Source organism: Scatophagus argus, chromosome 12 (assembly GCF_020382885.2).
Source record: "Scatophagus argus isolate fScaArg1 chromosome 12, fScaArg1.pri, whole genome shotgun sequence".
Lineage (NCBI taxonomy): Eukaryota > Metazoa > Chordata > Actinopteri > Scatophagidae > Scatophagus > Scatophagus argus.
Window position 1 is genome coordinate 19483269 of NC_058504.1, and position 17356 is coordinate 19500624.

The 17356-nt window shown below is 38.9% G+C and overlaps 1 protein-coding gene across 1 annotated transcript in view; it reads right to left on the reverse strand.

Annotated features, from left to right (window-relative positions):
- Nucleotides 1–2950: 2950 nt before the first annotated feature.
- Nucleotides 2951–17356, reverse strand: part of aff2 (AF4/FMR2 family, member 2) — a 99255-nt gene continuing 84849 nt past the window's right edge. The window contains 9 exon segments of the mRNA XM_046407057.1: nt 2951–4451; nt 5014–5240; nt 7004–7056; nt 8414–8507; nt 9472–9543; nt 10772–10908; nt 11455–11518; nt 12799–12932; nt 13654–13882. Of these exon segments, the coding sequence (XP_046263013.1) occupies nt 4330–4451; nt 5014–5240; nt 7004–7056; nt 8414–8507; nt 9472–9543; nt 10772–10908; nt 11455–11518; nt 12799–12932; nt 13654–13882 (1132 nt within the window). The 3' untranslated portion in view covers nt 2951–4329.

The following is a 17356-nucleotide window of genomic DNA, read 5'->3' on the forward strand; positions in this document are numbered from 1 at the left end:
ATGAACTATTGCGTGAATTCAACATTTTTTTCATAACCATCATGTGACATGTAGCATAGTGGGATGAAACCAACGCTTCCCATGATGTCACCAATGCAATGTTTTTGACATTTTACAGCATATTATTGTATAAATATATTGTATCGCTGCATATAATCAAAATAAGGACCATTGTGTGAAATTAACAATAACCATATAGTAACATCACTGTTTCACCATAAAACAAAACAACATCGAACATCATTGAATCGGACTGAGCAACACTGTGGATCAACTATTGACTTGAAATGACTGAGGCCAAAAAATAAACAAACAAAAAAACAGTTTGTGGTTGTGTTTGTTGGCTGTTGTAGACGTCCATTGGTTCATTGGGACAATTTGGCTTCATGACCTCAAACAAAAAAAAACAAAATAAAAGAAAAAGAAAATGAAAAAAAAAATAAATAAATAAGAGGACTTGTTGTTAAACCACAGCAAATAAAGTTTTGGATTGTTATCCAAAATATTTACTAATAAACATTTTTGGGCTTTCAGGAAAAGAACTACGAGTCCATTTGACTAGTTTAACATTTTCTGAAATATATTTATTCACTTTCTTGCTGACAGGTAACACTCTCATGTCTGTGTGCTACATAGGAAGGTAGAGTCAGCAGCAGCAGCTTAGGTTAGCACAAAAACTGGAAATGGGAACCGTATCAAAGTTACACCTCACAGCAATTCCTGCATAGGCGACATGGCCAAAGTAAATAAAATCTACATTTTGGAAAGCTTATGGTTGATACAATTTTACTGGATCTTTTTCCCTTTTAAATTGCAGGAAAATTGATTGAATTATCACATTTTTATTACTTAGTGCTAAGATATTTCCGCAAGAATAATCTGTATTACCTGTATTACCACAACAGTTAACAGGACTGTCAAGTCACACAACAACTAATGTAGCAGCTAACATCTGTGTTACTTTTTGACTGGAAGAAACCTTTTTCTGCATTTTGTTAAAACATGACTTTAAAGAATTTCCCTCCAGGGATAAATAAAGGAATTCTGATTCTGATTCTGATTCTGACTGTCACGAAGAAACATTACACAAATTGTTCAAAAACAAAAATTTGGTTGAATCCAATTTACTTGATATATCATCCAGCCATAAAACAGACTAGATATTAGATGTGTTAATTCCTGTTTCCAGTCCTTATGCTAAGCTAAGCTAAGCTAACTGGCTGCTGGCTGTGTATTTAGTGTATAATCCATTTAGAAAAGATAATAATAAGCTTATTTGAGTGTATAAAATGTCAAACTTTTCTTGTTAAGTGACTTGATGTTTAGCTTTAGCACTGTGCATTTGAAACTGCTCTGCATGTTCAGGTGATGTTGAACATTCACACTGTCAATAACTATATAACAAAAAAATACATTGTTTTTTTTCTGTTTTTTTTTTTTTTTCAAAATGGACACAAGTAGTTCTTGGTCTGAAGCTATCTTTTATTGCATGCGATGGTTTAATCTTTTCAGGCATTTCAGACAAACCCATACTTGTTCAAATCATCAAGAGAAAAAAAAAAGGTAACTGATGCAAATTTGACAAGATAAATCACACATTTTCTTTAAAGCCAAACCCTGGTGTCATCATAAACGCCAGTAAAAAGCTTGTGGAAACATTTGATTTTACGAAAAACAATCTCATATTTATACCAATATGGTATGGAAAATCATTTGGATTAATTCTTTGTTCTTAAATAAATAGAGCAAATCCCACTGGACACAAATAGAGGCACTTGAGTTTCTTTTTTTTTGTCAAAGTGAAAATTACTTTTCACATCTGCATTGTCATCCATACACATTCAGCAATGGTCAAATGATCCAAAACTTAAAAACTCATGCTGGATGTGCTGGATTTACAGAGACCATGAGAAATAATCCAGATCTTAAGTCTTAATGGCAGCTGTGAAAACAGATGAGACACCACATGGATACAACAGGGTCTCCTTTGTTTTTTAATGTGCCACAAAGGGTTAAAAATCTGATTATGTTTGGTGCTGTGTAAATGCAGCCATAGCCTGTGCATGGACACACACAGTCATAGACACACACACACCCACTCTCTCTGACACACACACACACACACACACATATAGATACCATATTTTCTTGTTTCATTTCCTCATTCATTCACATTGAATCAGTCACAAGACATTAAAAACAAAAACACTTTTTCAAGAACCACAGTCTGTACATTATGGTACATGAACATCATTATTGTCCAGTCAGGTTATGATTTAAATAGACTTGACAGTCAGCTGTACACATATGCACACTAACAACACAACACGACAAATGTTGGGAAACGACTACAAGATAGCCATCAGATGATTTGATCTCATTAAGCGCTGTACAAAGTTGCTGCTGATTTCAGGACAGAAAAGCAGATGTCACCTTGTTTACTTGATCTGCACACTGGTGGGTGCTTAATTAGAGCCAAATCATTCTGAATCTTGTAGTTTTTTTCCCCCATAAGTGTTTGACACCTAGTGGGCGGGTTACTATGGGAAATAGAACTGAGCAGAATTTCATCAAAGCCCTATAACCAGCAAGAGAAGAACCAGACAAATGCTTTTTTCTGATGGAAGAAAACCTTCATTTGTAGGACCAGTGAATTGAGTGCTTGTTCTGCTGAGCTGTTAACTCCCCGGACTGCAATTCGACCAGGTCTTAAAATCTTCATTCTAGCTAGATACATCTCATAGTGACTGTTATTTCACTTGGATTTGTACTGAGAGGCTCAACATCTGAGATCTTACAGCTTCCTTTTAAACAAACCACTTAAACGGGACACATGTGCGCTGCTTTATGGCGGGTGGGCAAACTGTGGTTATTCTGACACTCAGAGATTTCTTTGAAGCTTTAAAAATGTTAGTGTCATGACATATAGATGTTATTAAACCTCAAAGCCTTTTTGGACTAAAAGTTGTCCAATGCAGCAAGTCTCAAAAACAATCAAGTATGAAAAGCTAGCAACAATACCTGGTTAAATTCTTTATCTTCTTTACTTAGTCTTTGATTAGACAGTTCCTAATTTAATTCAAAAGGTAGACATTTTTTTATTGTGGCAAAATCCTAGACAACATCTAACTTCTATAAACTATGTCAAAAAACACATTTTTAGTTTTTTTATATACTAGTTTAGTATTTGGCACATAAACTCGGGATTGGATTGACATAGTGTAGAAAGCTTTCAGACTTTCAAATTGCCCCTATTTAGAGGTATACGAGGAAATTTGAACAAACATTAAAAATCTGATTTCGTGTGGACCCAGGATTAAGGACCGATTTAAAGTTATAACCTTTAAGATTTCACTGGTTTAGCATAATACTAATCTCTTGTGCATGTGTGGATTTGAATGTGAAACAATGGTGGACTCTGCCACTGATAATGCAAACTACAGGTTACTAATGAGTGTAATTCAGTTTCATGGCAATAGCAGAATAAAATTCAGCCATGCAAAAAATTCTTAAGGTTTATGACTTTAAAAATGTAAAATTTGACTTACTTGTTTTCAGCACGTGTTCTTCAGAATCCATTTTGTATCACTGTAACTAATTACTGTATGATGTCAAATTAATGAAGGAATACAAAACGCTGCTTCTAGTATTTGACTGAAATAGCAGCAGAGGACTAACCTAAGCCCTGATGGAGGCTCTAGTGGTAGTACCTGAGCCCCTTTACTTACTGCAGTGGTACTTATATAATGGATTAGACCAGTGCTCTCTTGGATCAATATAGGCCTGAGGCTTTAATTCTTGTCCCAATCACAGATTTCTAGGCCACTGCTGGAACAGATGAACCTCCTTCTTACCTTCATCCTTTTTAATCACACCAGCCTCTTATGTATCTTATTGAAAATGATCTAAGTAAATCTATCTTTTTCCTCTCTTGTTCTTGTTTCTATGCAATGACACAGGGAGGTTGGTAACTTCTGTTGCCCCTTTATGAATTCAAACTACCTGCACTGATATACTGTTACAGTTGCTCTAAAAAGTAAAGCATGAGCCCCTTTTTTAATATGCTAATTTATATCGTGTGATTCACTTTTAAACTTTGCAAACTTAATTACTGTTCAGGCCTAATTGCAGGTGAATTTCAGCCCAATTAATCCACCCAGCCTATGCTGTTACATTGCTGTGAGTGGTGTCGGGTCATTGGAAGGATCCCAGTGGGAACTGAAGCATCGTCCTGAGTCTCATCTCACTTGTTATCCCAGTTCTAGCTCCCAGGCCCATTTCTTTTTCTTTCTTTCTTTTTTTAAAAAAATTTTGGCTCTGGTCCAGTCCTTACAGCAGGTGAGCCTCTATGCGAAGCCAGTGCAGTCCTTGTCTGATGTATCGGACCAGCTCTGTCATGGTGCTCTGCTGAGTCAACGGCTCCATCACCGAGTCCAGCTCCTGGAAGAACTCTACAGGAGGATGAGTGAGAAACAGTTACTGAAGGTTACTCTGTATGAGCACTCCATTTTTTCAATGGTGCTGTAGGCATCAAGAAGTACAGTCAGGCCATTCATCTGTACCCTTGATTTACAGCACTTTCCACAAATCATTTTAAGTCTGCTTCTGAGGGCAGGAAAGGTTTCTGAGCTTGCTAAGTAGTTTCTATTAAGTCTAGTGGCCAGCCATTGTGGTCCAGCCTGGACAGATAAAATGTAGATATCCAGTAAGCCCAGGTAGAGTATCTACTCTTTGTTTGGGTGAAAAAGGGATTAAGGGGGATAAAGGTTTAAATGTTCATTAGGCCAGAGAATAATGGAAAAGTCTCTGATACAACTATCTATTCATAAGACTAAAGGAGCTGAATAAGCAGGGGCTATTTTATGTCTAACTCTGGCCAAAGTAGTAAACCTCCAACTTGATTAAACAGATCTTTGGGGAGTGTAGTGCTAAAACACGAGAGCAAAAAGATTTATGTCACAGCGCCAGTGTGAAAATACATACGGTGAAGTCATTTGTCAGCTGTAGTCCTACCTTGGCTATCAGTAGCCAGTCTGTCAGCTGTCTCCCAGTGTTCATAGCTCCGCAGGATGTTGTTGGTGATATTAACATGACTGGCAGCCATGTGGTGAATCCGCTGGGGAATGGCCACACTTCCTGAAGAGCTTGGGGCACCTGCAGATCCTCCTCCTCCTGCTCCTCCACCTCCACTGCTGGCTGGCGAGGGGCTGAGTGAGAGGGGAGATGGAGTCCCATTGACCCTGGAGAATATCGAGAGGCAGTGAGTGCCAGTGATACCAAGAGAACTAAACAGGTATGCTGGAATTGCTTTTGCATTATTTGATTACAAATGAAAACAAGTCTGCACTAACGTCTTTCAGCCAATTGTTTTCAGCCAAGCTATTACGTATTTTCCAAACACACTCACTGGTGTCAAAGATGTGTCTGTCAAATACTGTCTTCCTTAGTTTCTTATTTTTATAAGTAATCCACACCAGATTTTGAAATGAAGAAAAACATAGCTGCACTGGCCTCTGTGGGTTGAAAGGTATTAAATCTGTTCCACCAGTGATTGCACCCAACATGTGAACTAGGTGTGGGAAAAGGTAAGAGGTGAGATGCTGATGGGAAAAAATATATTTCTCCTCATCAGAGAAATAGAAGTAAAAGAAAGTAGAAGAGAATTAGGCATGGGAAAGAGCGCCAGATTGGGAGGGGAAGCTAAAAGTTTAAACAGAAAGGTGTTAGTGCTGGGCAGGTAGTGTGCAGTGGGATTTTCAGAGCTTTGTACTGCAAAGAGCTGCCTGTTGTGGCTAGAAACAACCGCCGATGAGAGTGGAGAAATCGAACCATAAAACCAAAACATTGGGCTGAAAGACACGTAAACTCTCTTATTAACTGATGGCAGGGGCAAGGTTGATATTAATTCTCATCTGAGTCTTTGAAGATATACAGTAAATGTAGTGATTACTGCAGCTTAAACTGTGTGGTCTGCTAGAACCAAAAAGAAACAAATACATGAGACAGAGGCTACAAATTCTTCCTATTGTCACAAGTCAAGTGGAACATTTGGAACCAGATGCATGAGACTGCGGACACAATGAAGAGTTGGACTTATTTGGGAAAAAATAACAAAAAGCGAACCACAGTAGAGTGCAAAAAGAGCAGATGAGTCGACAAGGAGAGGAGAAGGCAGGGATTAGAACAGCACTAACGTGGCTTTTGGAAGGCAGGTGTGCAGTAAGAACAGGTGTTAGAGAGAAGGAGAGTAAAGGGAGGACACCACAGCCACAGAGAGACAGAAGAGTACTGGGAAACTCAGGGGAAAAAGGAAACACAGGAAAACATATGGGAAACGTTTCAAGGCACAAATGTGACCATGACAACTATCCACTTATGGTAAAATCAGTGTATCACAGCTACATCACCAATGATACAGTGTGTTAATGTTTAGAATGTTTGTTTTTTGTTTGGCTGTGACTTTAGAAAGAACTATATCAAATGCATTAAAAGAGTCCCAGCCCTAAGGCTACAAAACGTGTAGAAAGTGAGAGGAGTGTATTGTATTTCTGACATTTACTGTATAGGAACATCGGTCATGTGAGTACAACCAACCTCCCCTGCCTTGCACAGCTGGGTGTGTGACTGTGGCAGTGATGTAATGTCTGTGATGTGGCCTTGACCCTCGCTGACCCAACGACTTGTGCTTGATTCAGTGCTGCACACACATACGCACACACACTCAGAGTCCTGCTGTGTTGTGCAGTGTCGGAGCTGTCCAAACTTATTAGCTTCACATCCCACCCCCTTTCCTCCTCCATCTATCATCACTCCTTCTCAACCGGCAGCCCCTCCAGTCTTCTCACATCCACAACAAATCAGTCCCTTCATTTGCTCCCTGAGGGGTTTGTGTGAGAAAGTGGCAGTCAGGGGCAGTGTGGTATTTTGAGGCAAAGCTGCGGTGAATTATAAATTCTCAATTATCTGTGTAGTTGGGGAGGTGTGTGTGTGTGTGTGTACTCACTTCGCACTGGTCCTCCAGGGAGACGGTGCTTGGTGGGAACTCTTGGCTGAATTCTGGGTCACAAAAAGACAAATTTATGAAAACATGCTTTCTTATGGTTTATGGGAAAGAAAGGCTAAGAGAATGAAGGAACGTGATAATGATGATAACATCCACCAGAATTCAGAGATTTCCACCTGTTTCCAGTTTTTATACCAGTCAATGGTTTATTTATTTGTCGGCTTAAGAAGGTCAGCGCACATTAATAAACACTGCTGTAAATGCATCAGATTTAGCCAAAAGGCTGCTTGCTTTCAATGAATTGATTAAATAAAGGTATGAAAGCTGAACTAATTTGTTTAATTCAGAAGTAAATACCTTCAAATAATGCTTTTTTAAATAATACAGTGAGTTAAAATACTGAGTGATTAATATCTATTGCTTTATATTTCAGATTCAAACCCTCCATTTAACCAGTGATATGAAAAACCGCTGTAGACAATGCAATATTAATGTTACAATAACATGAGTCCAACCACCAGTCTGCTCCTGTACAGTGTGTGTAATTTCTGAACATTAAGTCACATAATGATGCTCAGTGACAAGCACTTAAAATCCATATCAATGTGTCATGTGGATAAATAAATATATATACTGTACAAGTGAGACTCTTTTCATGCTGTTTCTCTTTTAAAATTAACTGCTCTCACTGAGCTCACAGATTTTTTTTTTTCTGTCTGTCAACACATGCGGTATGTACACAGCCTGCACACACGCATGCAGCTAAACCCCCAGTTAGTCCCTGTGCAGAAATCTAATCCCATCAACGCAAATGTGCACTGTGATAATGACATCCTCAGTAATTAATTAAACTAAACATAATTAATCAAAACAAGCACATTAAACCCTAACAATCCACTGTGATGATTGATGGAGCTAATTAATACATTAATATCAAAGAGAAAGAATGGATTTTAATAACGGCATGCAAAATTAATGCACAGGCACCATGAAAATGAATATGAAATGTATTTGAGGGATCGTAATTAGCTTTTCATGTTTTCCAACCACGGGGAGAAAATGAGACAGAGGAGAAGGAAGTGTAGGAAGTCCACATCCAAGCATGTGTGTGTGTGTGTGTGTCTGTCTGTGTGTGTGTGTGGGTGTGTGTGTGTGTGTGTACATTTTGTCTCCTCACACTGTGAGGGGACAAAATGTAAGTCCCCACAGTATAAATCATTAATTAGGGTGAACACTTGCTTTGCTTTAAGGTTAGTTTGATGTTAGGGTTAGGTTACAGTAAGGTTAGGATTAGGCAAGTAATGCTTATTGTTATGATTAAGCCTCCAGGAAGCGAATGTAATGTAAGTCTATGTAATGTCCCCAGAAGTGATGGAAACAAGAATGTGTGTGTGTGTGTGTGTGTGTTACCTTGAAGTACTCGATGAGTGACCGTGAGTACTTGACTGCGTGGTCTTTCTTCAGATGGAACATCCTCAGATACAGCAGAGACAGACAGCGGTTACTATGGAAACAAAACCATTAGAAAGCAGATGAAACCTCTGTGCAAATTCCCTTTAAAGCTTCATCCTCAATATTATTTTGATGTCTACCACACAAAATGCACCCTGACTTCAAACATGCCCAACTAGTCCTTGTGGATTAGAAAGAACTTAAGTGAAGAGTGTGGGAAATGTATAAGACTATTGTATGGTTGTGTTAAAATCCACATCTTTGTGAAATGTAAATTCATTAATTCAGAGAGGTATAAAAAACACCAACTAACAGCAGTGTTTTGGAATCACTGTAAGAATGAATGGGCACCATTCAGGAACCACTCGACTGAACAGATTGGTTCTGAAGTAGCTTAACTAATAGCTATCACATGAAACTTAAGACAATTATTTTTGTGTTAAATTGTCTTTTAATTATTCAAATGAAACATCCAATGTGCACTAGTTTCCATATATTTCAAGTAGCGAAATCTGAAATAAATCGGCACCTTAATGTGAATTTTGGACGGTTTTTTTTTTTCCACTTGAAGAAAGTCAGTCTCGATGCAGGCCCCTGTCACCCATCTCACCATCAATATAACATAATATGCTATCTCTGACTATCCAACTTCATATAAAACCATTTTCCATACTCCTGAATTTGTTCTGTTTTTGTCTGCTGATTTCAGATACCGGGAAGTTAAATCCTGGGTTTCAATTTTATGAATGAAACATATCCATAAAGCAGAAGAGGTAGCCTTATAGAGGACTCTGAGTTTGTCAGTTATGCCAATGATCACAACTCAGGAATGTGTAGCTCTTCAGGTAAAGATTATGTTGTTAACAGGGAAGTTCAACTTGCAGTTCATACAAATAACAGAAAGAGAGATTTAGATTAAGTATATGAAAATGTTGTTACACTAAGATTGTTGCTACTGCTCTGTGTTTATTACACACACACAGACACACACAGGAAAACACACAAGAGAATCATACCACAGCACAGCTAGTTTCTTCTCAGCGATGGTGGCCGAATGGCTGCTGAAGTTCTTCAGCCTCATGGCATACCTGCAGGGGAGGGACGCTCATAACTCATGTGCTGACATTTCAAGTGATTTATGGTCGTGAAATGAAAACACACTTTATTTTTCTCATGATAGTGTAATATATGTATACTCGGGGTTCATTTTAAATTGGAAAATCAAAGTTAAAATCATTCAAGGAACTGTTTTTTCTGAACATGAAGAATATAAAACAGCTGAGCGTTTGTGATTAATTCCTTCCGCTTGCTGACAGCTAGCATTCCATCCTGCTGAAGTGCCCTCAAGCAAGACGAGCTACAGGTTAGCTTTATCCATCCCAATGGGACGATGCATTTCTCCTCTGGTTATTGATTGGGTATTTCAATAAATACTGAAGGGGTCAGCTGTTGCCTCCAGCCCCCAGTGATCCCCACTGATTGCTTAGCGAGGTGGATAATCAGTGTGTGTGAAATTCAGCAATGACAGATGAGTCGGAGGAGAGGAGTTACACCTTTACACTTTATTGATCTCTGTGGAAACCCACGCTTTTCCTCTGCTTCCCCCTCAGCGAGGTCAAAGGCCAAAGACACAGATCAGCAGCCCTACAGCAGGTGACCGCTCATTGTCTTGCTCGAGGACACTTCAGCAGGATGGACGAGTGCAGATAGGCAGAGGCTGAACCTGAGTCCTTCATTTAAAAGACTCCCACTGCAGCAACCTGCTGTAACAACCTGCCTGCTTTCAGAGGTAGCACTCGTTTGTTACTCCCAGTTTGCTCCCTTAAGCCATTTTTATATACACAAAGTCTTATCCCCGAAATGTTCAGGAACATTTCCTGCAGGAATTGATATTCAGGGAAATCTACACCTCCATCTTCCCACCTAAAGACCTACTAACATTTCATGGAAATGGGTGGTATGGTTGCTCTTTTAATGTTCCTTTTAATTAATCAAATGATTCAAGGAGATCAGGATCAAACGTGCCTTGCAAACATGTTGAATATTAAATGCATTACAAAATCCACAGACAAAAATAGTTCCACATACATATACAGCTAGCCCTGCCAAATGTATGTGTTTGGACTGATGACAACCTGTTACTGTAAGTGCAAAGAAGAAAAAAAAACCCTTTCTTCCTATGAAAACCTAACAATTATCAGTGTAATTCTAAAAAATCATTAGGAGACCAGAGAGTTGCAAAATGAAATGTTTTCCCAAATGCAGTTTCTTCATTTCACTTGATGACGTCACGTCTGTTTCTGCATCCATACATACCTGATTAGCTCGACAGTCTCAGAGTACATGGTGTACGGTGACTTGGCCTCTAGCGGATCTCGCTCCATAGCATTTCCACACTCTATGAAGGAGAGGGCGCCGTCTGCGTAGTTCACCGCTTTGCCGAATTTGTCCATCTACAGACAGAGGGGAAGAAAGAAGAAATACGAACAGACAAATGAGTGGCAGAGAAAAATGAAAAGTAACAGAGACATGGAGCGAGAGAAATCATGAATAAGACAGAGACAGAATAAGCACTGTGCCAGACGCACAATCTTTTCTTTGAATTATCTCCCGCTAAGATACAAATCCCCAGATAAATCTGAGGAAACCCCGCGTAAACATGAGATAAATTACAAGTTAAATAAATCTTGTTTCATTGTTCGAGGGGGATCAGATAATTCTTTTGATACTGTATAATCTTGCAGACATCATCGGTCCTTGAATGCTATGTTCTCTTGGAGACAAATGATGCAATAAATAACACAAATTATACTGTACAGTCCTTGATATGAAATAGATTTTCATTCTTTGGAGGTTAGCTGTGCACACACGAGCAATGATGCACATGAGGTACACACAAAAGTACAATCTGGACTGTAGATCATTTCAAATAATGTTCCAGCTATCTCTGTATGTACACAAAGGCAGTGTCTTTCAGTGATCAGTGGTCAACGTCTTACCAAAGCATCAGCCTTGTGCTTCAGTCTCTTCGCCTCCTGCATGTAGTAATCTGCACTATGGACCCTGGGAACAGCACAGTGAAAGAATGTAAATATCTACACCGACACGTCATTCAACAAAATGAAAAAAAATAGAAAGAAAAAAAAAGACCCTACATGTTGGAGTGATTTACATAATCACTGGCTACGAGGAGCTTGCAGTTAGTTATGTACAGCAGCCTACTTTGGCATACATACCTCAGGCTTTGTGTAACCTGAGCACAAGAACAAAACATGTTGCTTCCTGAATAATTCTGGGACTCTTTGGGGCAAATAAGTAACAACATTCAGCATCTTTCCAGGTTTCAACACAATCAGACCTGTGATGAGGGAGCCACAGATATTTCCTTCAGTACAATTATAAGCCATCAGTATTGTCTGAAGAGTATTGTCTAAAAACATTCGATACACAGCGTGAAGAGAAATCAGATGTGTTGTCTCAACATAAGAGAGAATGACAGACATGAGAATGCACTAGAGGTTGTTCATCTAACTTGGTTCCTCGTATATATGGTCCAACCCAGGATCTAAGCTGGGTCTAGATTCAGACTCAGACTTTGTTTTTTTAATTAACTTGTGCATGTCTTGCCTTTTTTTGTATGTTTAAATAATAAATAAATTCATGTCTTTGTTCTTTTAAATGAACTGATTCAATTCGATATCAGTTCATGCATGTTTGGTTTATATAGAAATATTTTATAAATACATTTAGAATTAATTACTTGAAATATAAATTAGTGGTGGAAACAGTAGGAGACTAGTACTCATACCAGGCTCCAGAAACTAAAAATTTTAAGTCTTAGAAAAGCAGTGCACCATAAAACAATTTCCCGTGGTAACACTGAGCAATCCACCTGTCAAACTCAGCCTGGTGGGCCTTAATGTAAAATGCAATGTTTACTGTAATTATACTTGAATACAGAAAACTCTCTGAGAAATCCCCACTCTGTCTTACATGAATGCCTGTACTTGTCTCAGCAGAGCCAGAGGACAATAGGAATCTTTTGATGGAAACACACACACACACACACACACACACACACATCACTTCTCTTCAGGACACAGTTCCATGTAAACAGGAAACACATGCTGTCTCCTGGAATTGGGGGAATTACTGACACAAGAATCGAAGGAGTTAAGTACAGTCTGCAAAGGGAAGAGAGGGGATAAAGCATCATCTCGGTAAATTTCAACCACAACTAAGCAGTCAATATGAATCTGGTGATGACTTATCAATGTTCAAATACAGACTTAAAAATAAGTGCACATGTTGGCGTGTGTGGAACATGCTATGTTTCTACATACGTGTCGTTAAATGACAGTTTGGGTTTGCGAGATTCAGCAGGTTCTGGCACAGGTTCTGACCACATCTCCGAGTCTGACTGTTCGTTTGCATGGTAACCGTCCCCAATGGGCTTCTCGCCATGGGGATCTGTTTCCTGTAGTACAGAGGACATTAAATACATGGTTATAATAGCATTTATTTGTATTACAATGTGTGGCTTTCATCAGCCAGCTGCTTAAATTTTATTGCTGGCTTCTAATTCATTGAGATGGATTCACTTTGCTAGCTGAATTAGCAGTTTGGCTGTAACTGTCTGTCACTGTGTGGAGGTTTGAAGGAATTGGACAATCATGAACAATTTATTCAGATGTATTAATGTAATGCTATAAATCCTTACTTTTACGTTTAATTTACAAGGAGCTTTTTTTTTAAACAAATGTCTTTTTGTTTTCAATGGACTACAAGAAAGAAATCTTAGACATTTTAGTCACTTTGGCTACTGATATTCAGACCATTTGCAGGGAAGGAACATGACTCACATGAGGGGAGATGTGTGTCATGCTGTAGATTCACACTTTTTAAAAATGGCATGCCATTACCTCGAGGGTTATTTGTGGAATAGTGTCAGGCAAGCAACTCAATTTTGCATTGAGAAGATAATGCCACTGGCCCACTATCACTCAAACATAGCGTGTACCAAACTGTGGACACTGAAGCAGCAGAGCCAAGTAATCTACCTGGAGGACATGCATAATTTTCAGGTTATTTTCAAGTTATCATCAGTGGTCTCTCTTAAGACCTGGGTGTATTATTTGGAAAACGACATACTTGCTTATTTAAATGCTGACACGTTAACAGTAATCTTGAGCACTTACGCTGCCATTCCTCGTATGTGACGATGCCTTGCCTTCGCCTCTCCTGTGTCTGTGAGAGGAAGTGGAAGAGGTGGAGCAGGGCAGCATCCCACCGCTGCTGACCTCCTGGCTGAGAGCGGAACTGCTGTCGCAGATTCGTTTGCGAGGGGGATCATCAGAAAGGGGAGACAGGAGGGGTGGAAGCAGCTTCTCATCACGCCGCCGAGACTGCTTCCTGTTTAGAGAGCTACTGAACATAGACACAAACACAGAAAGACACAAATTCACTCTATGTTTATTTATGGTATAAGTTTTCAGCTTGTTCACTGAGTGTGATTTACTTTCTTTTGTCAACTAACACCTGATAGTGGCATGTGAGAATGAGAGGGTTGAAGCCGTACTGTATTTGAAGCCTCACTGGTTGCCAACAGTGGTTGTATTTCAGGTAGGATGTCTACTCTAGACTGATCAGCAGCAACATTAAATCCACCTGCTTGATATTTTATAGGTCCCCCTCGTGTTGCCAAAACAGCTCTGACCTGTCAGGGGAAGGTCGGTTATTCAGCTGTCAATGTGTTAATGTTAATGTTAATGTTAATAAGTAAATAAGTAATTTGTGTTTATTAGTTAGTACTTATGTGCCATGTGTTCTTTAACGGATCACAACTAATCTTGACAATAACAGGAACTAATCATAACTGATAAAAAGAGGATTGCTGAAAAATCTCATATAATCACTAATGCAAAACCCACTGCAAACTCACATGCCTCATGTAGAAAAGGCAACAATCTATGTATATTAGTGGCTAAACTGACAATCGTTTATTTCAAACAGTAATTCCTGTAATGATCAGCTTTTGAATATCAGACTTTTTGGAAAAAAAAAAAACCTGATCATAAAGTATAATTAATATAAATGATTATATATAAATATAATATGCTATTCTCACTGAAATTCTGTCCATCTTCTACCAATTGCAACTGCCCTGCCTCCTTACCCTCCAAACAAACTCTAACTCCACCTCACTCCTCTTGAGCTGCTGATGGATTTTTTCACAGACTCGCTTTCCGGAACATAACGCTTTGAACTGAGATCCTCTCATTACACTGTATACTAATATTGTTTCAACTTTCTGTTCATTTGTCACATCTAACACTCCTCTTACACTTCCAAACACCTGAAGAGTACACATAACAACACAAACATTCAGCATTTAAATCCAACCTATATAAGCTAGGCTAAAAAGTCCAACTATCTGGTTGCAACTTAATTTGCAATTACTGAATAATATTTTCCTTCTAAAATTGTTTTACTTCTGCCTTCCCTGCTGGAGCATCAACAATTATTCCCTCAGCTACCTTATTGCAGCTCTTGTGACTCATATTGTTTGCAACACAGCGGATAATATTTTTATGATTTTCCTCTGCCTGGGAACTCTGGGGGTTTGATGCAGTGAGAAAAGTTGCTGAGCTCGCAGAACAGCGCCCCGAGCCTCGACATTAGTGATAACACACAAAACCGGGGAGACAAAGACTAATTAGCTGCTGTTGTGTGTGCGTGTGTGAATATGTGAGACTGTGCATCTGCTTTTGTGTCTGTGTACAGCATAATTGATGTGTGCATAACTATGCTAATTTGCGTGCATTTGTGTGTGTTCATCTGAAAGTGGATGCCAGTGTGTGTGTGTATGTGTGCGTGCACACAGGAAAAGGGATAATAAGTTAAAAATTTTACAGTCCCATAGCCCAAGATGACCCAAGTGTATATGCAAAACATTCATCTATAATACATTTGCAATGACTCAACAGTTACTTGGCCAGGTGGGAAGATTAAAATGAAATTAAGTTGCTTTTTTTTTGTCTGCTACTGCATACAGATACACTCTGCAAGCCACCTGTCCAATGTTCTCCTCTGAGAACAAAAATCTCAATAGATGAGGGAAAATTTTAAATGTTTTATTTTCTGGTTTTTTGATGGTGGCCCCTAGTTTTTTAATTTGTCAGAATATTGTCAGCTAGCAGTCAGCATAGACAGAGACCGTGTCTGGTGAAAGGAAAGATGATGCATTGTTGCTGCAGAGCCAGACATTTCATTATTTCTGACTGCAAAAAGAGATGATGTTTGTGATTGCAATCAAACATTATTTAAACTGAAATTTCAACTGATCACTGAACTGTCAAATACAGAGAGCTTTTCTAATTATCTGAAGAGAAAATATGACCTTAATGGTAAAAACAGGTTGATAACTGGCCGAATTTGCTGAATTTACAGGTTAAAATTTGCTGAATGAGTCTGAGCAGGATGATCACATCATCCACTTTACAGTTTCCTTGAAAAGCTTCTTGGATAATAAAGAGATACTGAAATGTCTGCCGCACAGTGTCCTGGGTTCAAGTCCAGGTCACCTCCACTTTCCCTCCCACCTTTCCTCACTCCGTACTCTTTGGTAACACTGAGAAAAGCGAAGAAAATATGTCCTCTGTAGCTGTCATATTGAAGCTTATTTATAACGACAGCAAGCTTAGTCTGTTTTGAATAATTCACACAGAAAGCTGAAATGCACAATTTGTCACTACTGTGTCACAGTGTGAATTGCACTCATCTCTCCAATGACTTTATCACCACATTAAAAATTTTAAGCCTTCCTAAAGATACTCTGACTCTTCTTCTGTTTGTGTCGGTCACATGAGAATGTAGTGTATGAAGGGAAGAACGGGGAAAGGCAAAGAGTACAGGAATAACTTTGGGAAGAGTACTTTAAATTTTAATTGATGATGGGCTTGGATGCCTGCCCTCCTTATTCGCTAACACAGTTTGAACTGACATCACCACTGCATGACAGTGAATTACTTTTCTGTTACATGGTTCAATCACATTGTCCACAACCCACTTGTTTGTGACAGACAGAGCAGGGAGAAACAGCGAGAAAACACAAAGTAATTGCAAAATAAACACAGTAATTCCAGTGTTTAAATTCCAACATCTGCACTTCTGATATCATCAGGCTGTGATCTTCAGAAGGTTCTAGGAATCAGTGTGTGCAGTACAAGTACTGCAAGAAATTTGCTTTGGTGTGAGAGAGTTACACCCTGCGGAGTTCTTGAACAGCTAGTGACTCTAGTGGGGGGAGTGTTTTTAAGGGTCCACGTTTGAATAGATTTTTGTATACACGAACGAAGATGTTCATGCTGATGAAGCAAGTTCTGCTGATGGCTTCATGATATCTGGGAAGTTATTTCCACCATCTGCTGATAAGAGGAATAACTTGCAAAGAAAGGGAATGAAGAAGAATACTGGTAGCAAGCCAACATGGGTGTAAAGAATGTACACCGTATAGACAAAAGTATTAGGACAAACTTCTTTATTATTGCATTCAGGTGTGGTATGTCCCAATTCAACATTAATGTCTATGTATTTAGAATGCCATGTCATTAATGTCCCTGCTGGTGTAATGATCAGGTGTCAATACTTTTTACCAATACTTTTGTCCATGTTGTGTAGGTTGCAAATGAAACCTCATCTAGTGGAAATGTTTTATGAGAAAGGAAGTGCATTAAACAGACTTGCAAAGAATCAAAGATAAACATGATATGTTTTGTGTTTTAAGTAGCGTACTTTTGATTTTTGATGAATGTCAGATTACAAACCCCGAGACTTACTGCACACCAGTCAATGAGGGCTGAACCTTACTGATTTAATACACCAGTGACTCTGATCTACATA